The 13,461-nt window shown below is 38.3% G+C and overlaps 1 protein-coding gene across 1 annotated transcript in view; it reads right to left on the reverse strand.

Annotated features, from left to right (window-relative positions):
- The window catches only part of CUBN (cubilin), a 276,887-nt gene that overhangs the window by 188,264 nt on the left and 75,162 nt on the right, over window positions 1-13,461 (reverse strand). The window contains exons 23-27 of the mRNA XM_047065967.1: window positions 11,373-11,565; window positions 9,640-9,800; window positions 9,047-9,228; window positions 7,663-7,819; window positions 4,912-5,099 (exon numbers count right to left, since the gene is read on the reverse strand). Of these exons, the coding sequence (XP_046921923.1) occupies window positions 4,912-5,099; window positions 7,663-7,819; window positions 9,047-9,228; window positions 9,640-9,800; window positions 11,373-11,565 (881 nt within the window). The remainder of the gene's footprint in view (window positions 1-4,911; window positions 5,100-7,662; window positions 7,820-9,046; window positions 9,229-9,639; window positions 9,801-11,372; window positions 11,566-13,461) is intronic.

Consider the following 13,461-nt stretch of genomic DNA (forward strand, 5'->3'; position numbering starts at 1 on the left):
CCATGTCAGGCTCTGCATGCACTGATAGCATGGAACCTGCTTGGGATTCTCTCTCTCCCTTGCTCCCTGCCCCTCCCCTGCTTCTTCTTCTTCTTCTTCTTCTCTCTCTCTCTCTCTCTCTCAAAAATAAATAAATAAACATTAAAAAAAAATATGAGACCTCCGTGCTGGTAACTGGTCACCAAGGGGAAGCCTAGTTGGTTGTAAGAGCTCGAGGCAAATGGTCATGTGGAGTCATGGCTGGGGTGGCCATATTGAAGGTAAAGTTCTGAGGCTGCAGAAAAGCAGAGGAAGCTTTTGGGAAGACAGATTGAAATGGAGTATACATGTGCAAGGAGAGGCCACTAAGCTGCTTTTGTTCCTGCCCTTTTCCAGCTTCTTAGTTTATCCTGGGTCATGAGGCTTTTTACTTTCCTCAGAGGACAACCCTTTCACAATTCTAATGGTTTAGTTCAAGTGTGTATCTGCAACCAAGAGCATAAAACACAACAATGAAAAATAGTAGAATGGCCAGAGGTCTCAAGGAAAATGTTTCAACTTCCAAACTGAAGAAAAGATTTATTCTAGAATCTCATAAGATTGACAGCATTTTTTGGAAAAATTCTAAATTGGACACTAAAAATAGTTTGTCACTATGTAGCAAAAAAAAAGGTGATTATAATAAATGACCAGTGCTTATCTATGAAGAAGTGTCCTAAAATAATATAGACTTCTCTCTGTGACAGTATTATGGTAAATCTACGGGCTCCATGGACATCTCCTCGTGTCATCTCTGAAGGTGACAGAAAATTGTGAGTGTATACAGAGAGGGTGTGCAGTGTCATAACTAAAAGCATTGGCCGTGCCACAGGGCCGGTAGAAAGCCCAACTTCAACACCTCTAATGTTTATGACTGTGGACATTTGCCTCAACTGTCTCACCTGTCAAATGGGGTAATATATCTTACATTATAAGGTTGCTGTAATAATTACCTAGCAAATAGTAAGTGTTCAAGAGAGGTCAGCAATTACTATTATCAAGTTGTTTGAATAGTGCTATCCCAGAAGTGTCCAACAATACATCATCTTACCAAAGAAAGATGTCATTTTGGAGTATTTGAAACAGGCGCCATCTTTTTTGACATTTTTATCAACTACTTTTGAAGAACTAGTAGGCCAGAGGCCAGTAAGTCTATATGCAAATGGATAATTTACAGACCAAAGAAGCGGGGTTTAGAAGGATCATAATGAGTTCAATTCGCAGGCAAAATAGTCAAATGTAATTTAGTAGGAATGATATCCTATGTATGGCTCTGAAGCCATTACAGTTCGTATAAAAGTGACCTGGAGAATACAGGTATTCATATAGTCCAATATTATAACTTGACTAACAATAAGCCCGTGTAACCTCAGCCTACGTACAACACCAGAAGTATATGAGCCAGATAATACAGTCCCAGCAGACTTGACCCTGGCCAGCTTCACTGGAGTGTTGAATCTAACCCGGGGCCACATTAGAAGAGACACTGACATACAAGACAAAATGCAGAGGAGGGTGTCTTCTGAGAGCTTGCCTCATGAGAACGAGTTAGGGAAATGTAGGATGAGGACTGGAGAAAGAAGCTAGGACTTAATGCCATTTCCTTGAGAGAACTCAGACAGTGAATTCATGGACTTAAACCTCTGTCTACGCTCACTCTCTGCCCTTTGCGCTTCTTCGTACTGTGGTCCCACTCTTGCTCCCCCTCCCCCCAAACATCACTTTGCGTGGAGTCACAGTGATCTCCACGGGACACTTCTTAACCCTGAGATCCCCCTTGACCCCTGGGGAGCCTCTCCCCCTTGTTGATCACTGTCACCTTCTTTATACTCTCTGCCCTTAGCCTCCATGGCACAACCACCTCAGAGTTTCCCTCTTTCCTCTACACGCCACGAACACATGCTCCCTGTCGACTTAATACAGGCTCTGACCTTCCTGCACATCTCTGTGCTGTTGTCTCCCAAACCCATCACTTTCATTTCTACACTCAATCAGCTATTAGAAATCTCCTCCTCTGTGCAGAGACTCAGACTCAGCATAAAAATTAAGAAGTGAAATCAAGTTGTGGGATGCACAAAGAATCCTTAAGGTTGACTTCCCATAACTGCATGGACAGTATGGTCTTATTTATTCCTTTAGGCAAGTGACCCTTCCTCCCATTGAATGTTTAATTTCCAAATCTGAATCATTTTGTTTTGCCCAGAGGACAAATAATAAAGGATGGTTTAGCTTCCCAATGGGCTCTCTACCAACCCACACCCCTCAGCAAGGTTGGGCACAATGTCCGACCAGCACCTAATCGAGTCCTTCCATAATCTCAGCTTTATTGATTCAAAATAACTCAATTCTGGCTGCAGTAACAGTCACTCAGCTGGGACCTGGCTCAGTTACTTGAAAAACCCTTTAACTACAAGTTATTAAATTAATGGAAACTAGATTTTGTGTTTGTGGCTTTTCTCTTCTTAAGTGGTTATTTGTGCTTTTAAAATTTTCATCATAGACCAGCCATTGTAGCAATAGCTCTGACCTTGCCCCTTGGCTTACAGAAGCGGAAAAAAATCTCCTCCCTCTGGCAACACTGTCATTCTTTGGAAGCCTGTGCTGAGCTTTTGGTTCTCATTCTGTGCTTTTGCTGCTTTCACCATCAGTGTTGCACAAGATAAATGGCATATCTCTCACGTCATCGATGAAGGGCCTTTAATTAGTGGCTCTGTGGTTGTTGGAAGAGGCATTTTTTGGTTGATGGTTTTCAAACACTTCCAAAAATTATCTGATGGGCCTTTCTGTTACCTTTCCATCTTCAAGTAAGCCCGAAGAGGTGGAGTCCAGTCCCTGGAAACATTTCATCTCATTTTCTCCCCATTCTTTCTTCTAAAGCTTCCTTTAAGGTCCAGGTTGGAAGCTTCCCCCCTTCTCCCCCCCCTCCCCCCCGCAGCTTCCTCCATTGTACTTTTATCAAATCACTGCTACGGTGCCTAACATGTGCTTATGCACACAGCGCTCTCCAAGACCATGACTTGTCTTTTGCTTTGTGCTCAAAGTAGTAGAACTGCGGTGAATGTGTAGGAAATGGAGAAAAAGTTCAGTTTGGAATTCAGTCCTTTCTCATTAATTAACAGCTATCGTCAGGCTGATGCTAATATATGGCAGTGATATTCAAGTTATAGTGAGCTCACTGGATTCCTATAGGTTCCCAAATCCATAATCAATGCCTGGGTCACAAATTCAGTAGAAGACGGCTCACACCTTCAAAAAGCTCATAGTCCAGTAGAACATGTGGGCACCATCACAACTGGTAAAAATGTGGTAAGGTAACTTGCTGTGTTTGAAGTATGAGCAAGGGGCTTTGCGAGCAAATTTCCATTTTCTCTACAGAATGCACAAGATCTTACCACGTGAAGAAAATAAAAGGATGGCTACTCCAGGTAAACGGAGTGAGACAACCATGCCGTTATTAAGCCTGTGAAGACCATCCGAACACTAGATGAAGAAAGATGACTTTAAAACCATTGTCAAGTTCATGTTTGTAAGTTTGATGTTATATCATACTTCCTTTGAATACTAGTAAATATAACTTTCTAATGGGTAAGCACCATGGCTGCGATTTCAAAACTATCTGTTTTGAAAAACAAAGGGGCTATTTGGAAAAGTTATGTTAACCTCAAACAGCCTCAATCAGTGCTAATTTTTTTAAAGAACTGGTGAAAAGAAGGTTAAGAAACTTTTACAAGGATGAAGTTTTCCTAAGACTATGTCCTTAAAGTTACAAGTGCAGAATCTATGTGGGATTCTCTCTCTTTCACTCTCTCTGCTCCTCTCGGGTGTTCTCTCCCTCTCTCTCCCTTTCTCTCTCAAAATAAATAAATAAGCTTAAAAAAAACCCAGAAACCCACTAAGTCACTAGGTGGCACAGAGGGAATGAGGGGAATTTCATAATGTTAGCAGAGTGAGTACTTGTCACTCAAGAAAAGATTTTTAGTGAAAACCTCATATGTGATTCAAAAGTATTATACACAATGTCAATGGATATAATGATGGTATTTTAGATGGGCTCAAAAGGGATTTTATTAATGATGAAAACTTGACGTCAAAATATATGTCAGTGGCTCCAAATTGTTTTACGAAGTGTAAAAGCAGAAACGATCATTTCTAAATTAATATAATAGTTTATAAGCCATAAAATTTTATATATGAATGCATAGTTACATTAATAAAGTAAAACAAGTAGGTCCCTAACGTTTCAATCTGTAGCCCTAAAAAGCCACATACGCAAATCAGCAAAAAATCTTTTATAAATAAAACATCTTATTGTAAAAACAGCAGATTACCTGATATTTTGGGTTGGCCAATTTTCAAGCAAGTTTCATTGAATAGCATTGTATACAGAGTTGAATAAATGCCACAGGTGGTCATTATTGTAACAAATAGAAATTTCTGTTTTACCAAAAGAAAAATGAACTGAAGTTTAAAAATAAAAACAAGAATCAAATCATGATTTCTAGTTATCGGGCAAATTCGTTATTAAATAAAGCCATGGCACTCAAACATTTTCTGATCTCCTGTTTATAGGGAACAAAAGTAACAAAAAATAGAAGTTATTCTTTTACGTCTGGGATTATTTAAATAACATGAGGTCAATCAGTCCAGAAGTTACGTTGAAACCTAAAAATATAGATAATCCTTTGTGTATATAATTTAGTGGATTAAATATCCTTAGTATTAATATGATGCAGTGAAAGTGACACAAAATATACCTGTTCAAATACCACAGGTGGTTGGCATATCACAGATGTGTAGGGCAGGGTTGGAGATTCAGTTCTATGAAGCACAAGAGTTTGGCTTGCCTACCTGAATCTGAAGATGCAGTAACTTATTTAGGTTCAGAATACATACCTCTAAGTAGTCTGTGGAGCAGTTTGTGTGAGTTTCCAACTCAAATGCTAAAAATGTATAATTCACCGTGTTGCCCGCTGTCGCTTGGATGGTCCAGTTACAACGCTGATTGTCAGAATAGGGATTTGGATAATGTATACTCTCTAAGAGGCCATAGGATCGGTTCACAATTACCACGTTCTCACAGGCTGAAAAAAAACACCCATGATTATTAAGAACCACTATCATGTCTTTCATAATTGCCCCAAGATGTGTGAGATTTTCCTTTAGGAAAAGATCTAGGTTAAAGTATATAGTTTATATATTTTATATTTGTATGTTATGCAAATGTGTATGCAAATGTATATATGTGTGTCTATATACATAGTACAGCGTTTTACAGTGAGTCTCCATTTAGAAAAGATGAGAAACAATACTTAAATGAACTCAGAAAGTTTAAAGTGCCATGAAAATCATCGATTCCCATAAAGAGGCATCCAATTCCTGTGAACTGGTGAAAACCAGGATAGCTCAGCACTACTCAGGGTGCAGTCTGATTTGTTTACAGAAGTGTATTAAATATTCTATGCTTCTGTTTTTCTAACTTTAACGTTTGAAAGAACAGAAATCCTGACCTTTAAATTCAACGGTTTAAAAACACAAAGTTCTATGTGAGTGCTAAAAACGGACAACAACATGGCTTTGTTGAACATTCAGAAGTCAGCATGAAATTCACAATAAAGGCTCCCTTATTCCTCTGGTGAGTCATCAGGAAGTCCAGAACGAATAGAGGCAATGTAAAGGATTGGAAGAAGAAATGAACATCTCAAGTTCTGAAAAAAAAAGGCTTCCATTTTGAAAATACCAAAAGCTGGTATTTTCCTCAGCTGAGTTTTCCACCAAAACTGTACTAGGTACCTCTAGGGGTGGCTGGTCCCCGGAGTCAGTGCCAAATTCAGCCCAAATTAATGACCTGAACAAGGCATATACATGCCTTTTCCTAAGCCTTTTCCATGTTATCTCCATGATGTGTGATAAAAGAGAACGAGAGGATAAACACTATATTGAAAAAATGGTCTCTGAAAAAGGTGGTTCATAGATGCATTTCTGCTACTATACTTTTTCTGACAGGTGACTAGGACAGCGTTGATAAACTATGGTATGGAAAAGTATACATTTGTGTCTCCTCAGAATAGTCCTTTGCTGGAGCAAGGGAATACTCAGGCTATTTCTCTTTAGGTGACCTTTTTGTCCACAAAGGAATTCTAAGTAATAATTTTGTGGGTTTTGATGCCTGGGAGAAGTTACAGCTATGCAGCACAGAGGTATCGTGTTCCTCAGTGACAAGTCAGGGCAGAGGAAAATATACTCGCCTAAGCCATATGGCTGCTCTCTGTGCTCAGAAATTATTCTGTCTGCAAACCTCCAATTTCAAATGGCAAATTTTACAGAAAACCTCACTGGTTAGCTCTGATTTTTGCCTTTAAGGACATATATCCCAACTGCACTGAGTTACTCCTTCAGTGTTCTGAAATTATGAGGGAAAATAAAATATCAGGGGAATAAAAGGGAGGAATCCTTAATAAACAATCTGACTATAAGCAAGAAACAAATTAGCACAGCAATAATAAAATTAGAGAAATGATTATATGCTCAACCAAAAAAATGCATCCCTGAGAAAATTTAGGAGAGTTTTTCATATACTTGATGGATTTCTCCAGAATAAAGTTTTTCATAATTAAAACTCAGTTTTCAAAACTATATAGAATTCAGCCTAACCCCAAATGTAGGTGAATGTGAATATTTTCAAAATCACACCTAGTCAAGGTCAAACATTAATATGCCTTCAACTAATTCAAAGGGATATTGTATGTTCCCTTTAGATCTCAAGACTTTCAATTCTATTTTTAGGTAACTGTGTCAAAATATGGATACATTTAGGTTTAGTGGGGAAGGTACTGCGCTTTCAAAAACACAAGTGTTTACTAAATAACAATTCAAGGAAACTCTTCTTAAATGTCCACTTTGAAACTAACATTAGAATGTATTAAATTCTAGAACTAGAAGGGAGATTTCATAATGGCCTTATTTAATCTCCTTTTTTAAGAGAAGAAATCATAGAACCCCATGGAAAAGTGACCTTCTCAGGGGTCAGGGGCCAGGGACAAACCCCTGGGGTCCTCGATTCTTTGTGCAATATTCCTTTAATTCTACCATGTTGCCTCACAGGAAAGTAGATTTTAAAATGGCATCTCTACAATGACCGGATTTTTCCACGGTAAAGAATGTGCTTATTCTCCATATGACTTACAAGAACTGCAGTTTCCCTTAATAAAAATTAAGGTAACTTTTGATGTACAAGACCAAAAGAAAAACCAAAAACAAACAAACAAACAAACAAAAACAACAACAACAAAAAAGCCCAAAGTGTGGGAGATGCTACGTGCAGTGGAATGTCTAATTAGAAGACTGTAATGTTTGATACAAATGAAAACCCATTAGCCGTTAACCTGTTACACTGATCTTTAACTGAATGGCAACTCTCCCGGCATATTAAATACTCTATTTTCTAGAGCTTACCACACGCTTTTGTTTATGGCATTACATTTAATGCTAAGCATTTTTCTCTCAAATAGAATTAAATCTTTCTCATAAGGAGCAAAGATTTATTTCAATTGCTCAATCCAATGGGTTATACTTATTTCAGTCTGTTTCATTATCAGGAAATTGAAGACCCACTACGGGCACTAGCCAGCCAGTCTACATACTTACTCTGCCGGTATTTGGCCAGGAAGCCACCTCCTTGTTGACCTTCATCTGTTCTGAGTTTTAAAAACATGCTGTCTCCACTAGAACGGATGAGAGGCGGTGTTTCATCCCCACAAAGCTGACTGAGCAAATGAGAACTGGTACTTGAGCCATCATATACCTTTAATGAAACATTTTAAATGTCAGATGACCATGGCTATAAACATCATCTAAAAGACTCTACCTCTTGGGGCGCCTGGGTGGCGCAGTCGGTTAAGCATCCGACTTCAGCCAGGTCACGATCTCGCGGTCCGTGAGTTCGAGCCCCGCGTCAGGCTCTGGGCTGATGGCTCGGAGCCTGGAGCCTGTTTCCGATTCTGTGTCTCCCTCTCTCTCTGCCCCTCCCCCGTTCATGCTCTGTGTCTCTCTGTCCCAAAAATAAATAAACGTTGAAAAAACATTTTTTTAAAAAATAAAAGACTCTACCTCTTAAAAAGTGGGGAAGAAATACATAAAAATACAAGAAATACATGACAGAACACAAGAATAGCCCTGAATCACAATATCTTTTTTTCTATTTTTTTTCAATATATGAAATTTATTGTCAAATTGGTTTCCATACAACACCCAGTGCTCATCCCAAAAGGTGCCCTCCTCAATACCCATCACCCACCCTCCCCTCCCTCCCACCCCCCATCAACCCTCAGTTTGTTCTCAGTTTTTAAGAGTCTCTTATGCTTTGGTTCTCTCCCACTCTAACCTCTTTTTCTTTAAAAATTCTATTTAAATGTCTATAAACTTGGACCATGAACTTGAGCCACTTAGACAGGGCTGTGTATGGAGGGAAGGATGGGAACCCAGGCTGAAATCTGGAGATTAAAAATGAAAGACTAACACCTATTTTTGAGACCATAGCTGTTATCAGTAGTTCTCCTTGCTTTTTTATTTCATAGTTCATAATTTGTGACATTCTAATGCATTTTTTTATTCAGATTTTTTTTTTAATGGACAAGGGTCAGTTGCTGCTACTATAAAAAGTCCCACCTTGATGACATCAAGTACCTTCTCCAATTACCAGTATAGTCCTCTACATGGCTAATTTTCAGTGCATATATATAAATTACATAGGTAATAATGATAGAGCTCATAACCCCTCTGGGGAGATTTTAACCATCTCTTAACAGTTCATATTCAATATATTTTAAATACTTACAAGCTATTCAGTAATACATGCCATATTCAGAGGGCTGTCATTTTCATCAAATTTTCTTTTTATTTCTTCTTTTAAGTTTTTTATGTGGATGTTTTAAATGTTCTCCTTTCCCGAATTTCAAAGATAAAAATAAATGCATTTATGTGTGTGGGTGAGATGGGAGCAGTGAAGGAAACAACTGAACTCTATACATACGGCCAGATAATCTGAAGTACAGTTTGGGTGGTACTCCAAGTGAAAGTCTTCAAATTCCAGCTCAAATGGGCTGCCGTGGTTGGATTTCAACCACCAATAGCATTCGGAGCTGTGGTAGTAGGGCATCGGGTAGTTGGGAGATATGAACATGCCAGTGGGGGTGGTGAGATTACCCCCACAACCTACAGGAGAAAGAGACCAGGTGACACATTTCCTTTTCCTTATGGTAAAATGGAATCTTCCTGTCTATATCCAACTGGGGCTACTGTTACTCTCCTTTTAACCAGGTCGCAAAACAAGACTGCGTCACCAAAGAGTGGCTAGCCCCTGTCAATGTCCTTTCCTTCTCTTAACCAAGACCACCAGCTTGAGGTAATATACCACGAAACAAGGATATTTCCCCTTACTTTGTCCTCCACATCAAAACCCAAACAGCGCTGTTATTCAGGAATATTTTCAGTGTTTAAGTTTAGTATAAACAGTAATGATAAAATATAGCTAGGAAAAAAAAATGGATAACAGCATGGCAGTCTAAGAATCAAGAAACCAGTCAGACTGGACTCTCCAATAAAAGACAGCTCTTGGCCACTTACCTGTTAACGATCCATCCCAGTAAGCTGAGAATCCAGATGCTGAGCCAAAGAAGTCACTCTTAAATTTTAACCATAGTTTGTTACTATGAGAGATGATTCTTGGAGGTGGATTTGAGCCGCAGTATTTTCCCAGGGGTGGTGAACTTTCACTGCCTCCATCTCTGGGGCAAGACACAGACGCGGTCATTTACTCATCACTGATAATATTACTGTATAAACATTTAATATTATTTGAACTTTGAGACTGCAAACAGATCAGTTTAGGTCGGTCCACTTTTCTTAAAAATACTCTAAATCACAATTTCAAGTCTTCAATTTTTCACCTGATTAAAAACATTTGAGTAGCTTAATAAAGAACATCATTTATGGTTTGCACAACATTTTATATAACCAATCTCAAGCTGAGAGGAAGAGTTTAATCTTCTCTCTCTCAAATGAAGCATCTGGTAAATGTGTCAGAGAACATGGGATAAAGAGATCATAATTATTAACAGTATAAACAAATGTTGCTTCATTTTACAGAGAAAACTTAAATGTTTGTCTTCTAACTTGAATTTTTTCAAATTTAATGTTGTATTTGACATATTTAGCAACATTTTGAAAATAATTCTTCCCCAAGGACTTTTAGGGTCTTAAATCTACTTTGTAATCTGTAGCTTTTTCAAGCATAAAAAAAAAGGACTCACTCAACATTCAAATCTAATGATTAGTTATTATAAATCAAGAAAATTACGTTATTTTGCCATGATATGATACAACTCTGATTTATTTTAGTACCATACCTCACATTATAGAATAAAGTTTATTATAAAAGTATAATACTCTAGGCTTTTGAAAGGTCAAATAAAAATCTGAAATAAATACACACCAAGTTGTGTGTGTACAAAGCCTAATTTATTTCTATGTAAAATGATCTGCATAGATGGCAATATACAGGTCAACTTACCTTTACTGCAAATATAACTTTTTAAATTCATTTTCTCTAAATACCAAAGCATTAAAGAAAAAAGTTCTCACACTGAAATTCACAAGCCTAGACTTTTATTATTTGAACACAAAAAAACTTGGTGAAAACATTACGGTTCTTATCATCATTTTTTTGGATACGATTATACCAAATGGACAAAAAACAGCCTTAAATTCTAAATTGATTTTCCATAAAGAAAGTAGGTATTCCGGGACACCTTGGTAGCTCAGTCAGTGAGGGGTCTGACTTTGGTTCAGGTCACATCCACAGTCGGGGAGTTAAAGCCCCACATGGGGCTCTCCACTCTTAGTGTACAATCTACTTTGGATCCTCTGTCTCTCTCTGTCTCTCTCTCTCTCTGCCCCTTCCCCCCTCTCAAAAATAAGTAAACATTAAAACCATTTTTTTAAATGCTTGTTTAAAAAAATAAAAAAGAAAGGAAAAAAGAAAGAAAGTAGGTATTCAATAATTGCAAGTATCTAATTTCAGAGGAGTAGTACATCTGTTTACTCTGCCCAAATAAAATCTAGAGTTTATTTTCAAATATTCCCCATAAAATAATCACTTCAAAATAACCACTGAATCTTAGGCAATTTTCTGTTTTTCTTCTGTGAAGTCGGGCTCCACATGACAAACTTTGTATCTTGCAAGAAAGAGCACAACGGGGAGCTTTACAGAGAATTTCCATGCGTTTTCCTTAACTTTTCCAGGAAAGACTATGAATGAAAACAAATAAGGAAAAAGGTGATAAAATAAAGGTGCTTACCTGATTTCCACAAAATCTGCTATGCACTCTCCACCAATGGCCTCCTCCAAGGAGAAGTTTGTAAAGTGCAATGCAATCTGTTGGCTGGTTTCCACCGTGATCCTATAAATGCATTTCCAGTTGTTGGGGTAATTATTGGGGAAGTTTGGAGAAGTAAAAGTCCCAGATTCTTCTGTATAGTCTGTCATGCATGCTGTGAAAAGAAACAAGAGCATAAGAGAGAAAACAGAAAACATCACACTACATTTATAAGACATTCACTAACACACACTTCATTAATTTGTGCCAAGGGGCTTGATTTTCAATAGGCCATTCTAGAATGCTAACGAACGATTTCCTTTCAAAACAAAGTTGTTTTTTTTAATCTCAAAGGCAAAAACAATTATTAATAGCAAACGTAAGCCATGTAGTGGAAACTGTTACATATATCATATCTTTCTAGATCTTGGAGGTGTTATAATCTATTAATCAGTGCACATTACCATAAACATTAAACATTTAGGCTGCACCACAGAAATCCTAGAGGGAACCTAGAAATAGCTCAGCTCTGTTCTCCTTTTCCTAACCTTCCTTTAAAATGGTTTTCACCAAGCATGCATTTATGACAAATGACAAAGCAGCACCTCTGCCACGTGAAGAACAGAAGGTAAGTGTCGGGAATCAGACGGACCTTGAATCAATGCCTAGTTCAAACACTGACATGCTGTGCAACCATGAGCAAATTACTGCATCTCTGTGAGCCTCATCTCTCAAATGGGGATGGTAAGTATCTTTATCTGTACATGTAAGGGTTAGAGATAATGCAGTGAAGGGGCTTGGCACTTGGTATGTAACTCAATAAATGGTAGTGATCATTATGTTGCAAAATAATTCAGAAAAGTGTATGAAAGTAGAGCATAAATGATGAGGAATAAATCAGATCATTCATATAAAACATTAAGATGATACTTGGACAATTTTATATTGCAAGTAAATATTAGCTTCTACTTTAAGAGTTTTAACTTTACCCATTCTGTCCATCAGACTCCATATTTACTAACCAACCCGCTCAATCTCCTGTGTCCTTCAAATCTGAGATATTTTCTAAAGAAAATCTTGTTTTGGGGAGCCTGGGTGGCTCAGCGGGACAAGCGCCTGACTTCAGCACAGGTCGTGATCTTGCCTTCCGTGAGCTGGAGCCCCGCGTCGGGCTCTGCTCTGACAGCTCAGAGCCCGGCGCCTGCTTCGGACTCTGCGTCTCCCTCTCTCTTTGACCCCATCCCCTACTCCCACTCTGTTTCTCCCAACAATGAATAAATGTTAAAAAAGTTAAAAAAAAAAAAAAGAAAATCTTGTTTCAATGCATTTTTAATGTACTGTATCTTTGATCGTATCTAGTAATAACATAAATCTAAGGTCCAGGAGTAGACACAAGCCTCCTAAAAGGTGTTGAGGGAGAATGAACTATTATACTTCATTATAAGTAAAAGAAAAAAAGAAAAGGAGGATGTTTTGATGTAGAATTTCCCCTTTGCTTTGGATGATCACACTCAGAAAAGAGGCAAGGAGCCACTAGCATTGACAGCAGGACGCACAGAAAATAGTCCAGGCTCCACTACCTATGTATAATGTTCAAAGTAAGAGGCACTCATCAAATAATTGGCTCCCTCTATTTTAAAACGTTTATTTATTTCTTTTTGAGAGAGAGAAGGGGGAGGAGCAGAGAGAGGGGAAGAGAAAGAATCCCACTACCAGTGCAGAGCCTGGTGGGAGGCTCAAAAACTCACAAACCTTGCGACCATGACCTGAGCCAAAATCACGAGTCAGACGCTTAACCGACTGAGCCACCCAGGTGCCCATGGTTTACTCTATTTTAAATAGCAAGCAAACAAGGCTTTACTTTATTGAAAAAAAATTTGAAAGTGATATTTAACTTCAAAGATGAATATTGTATACTTTTATGTTTTTCTATAGTCTGCCAAGAAATATCTCTTCAAAGATCAAGGAAGGCAGGAAGGCAGGAAGGGAGGAAGGGAGGAAGGAAGGGAGGGAGGGAGGAAGGAAGGGAAAAGGCAAGAAGAAAGCGGGGGTGGGGGGTGGGGAGGAAAAA

Source organism: Lynx rufus, unplaced genomic scaffold (assembly GCF_022079265.1).
Source record: "Lynx rufus isolate CCGP_SWC_20201006 ecotype Redwood Valley unplaced genomic scaffold, mLynRuf1.p SCAF_7, whole genome shotgun sequence".
NCBI classification, from domain to species: Eukaryota; Metazoa; Chordata; class Mammalia; order Carnivora; family Felidae; genus Lynx; species Lynx rufus.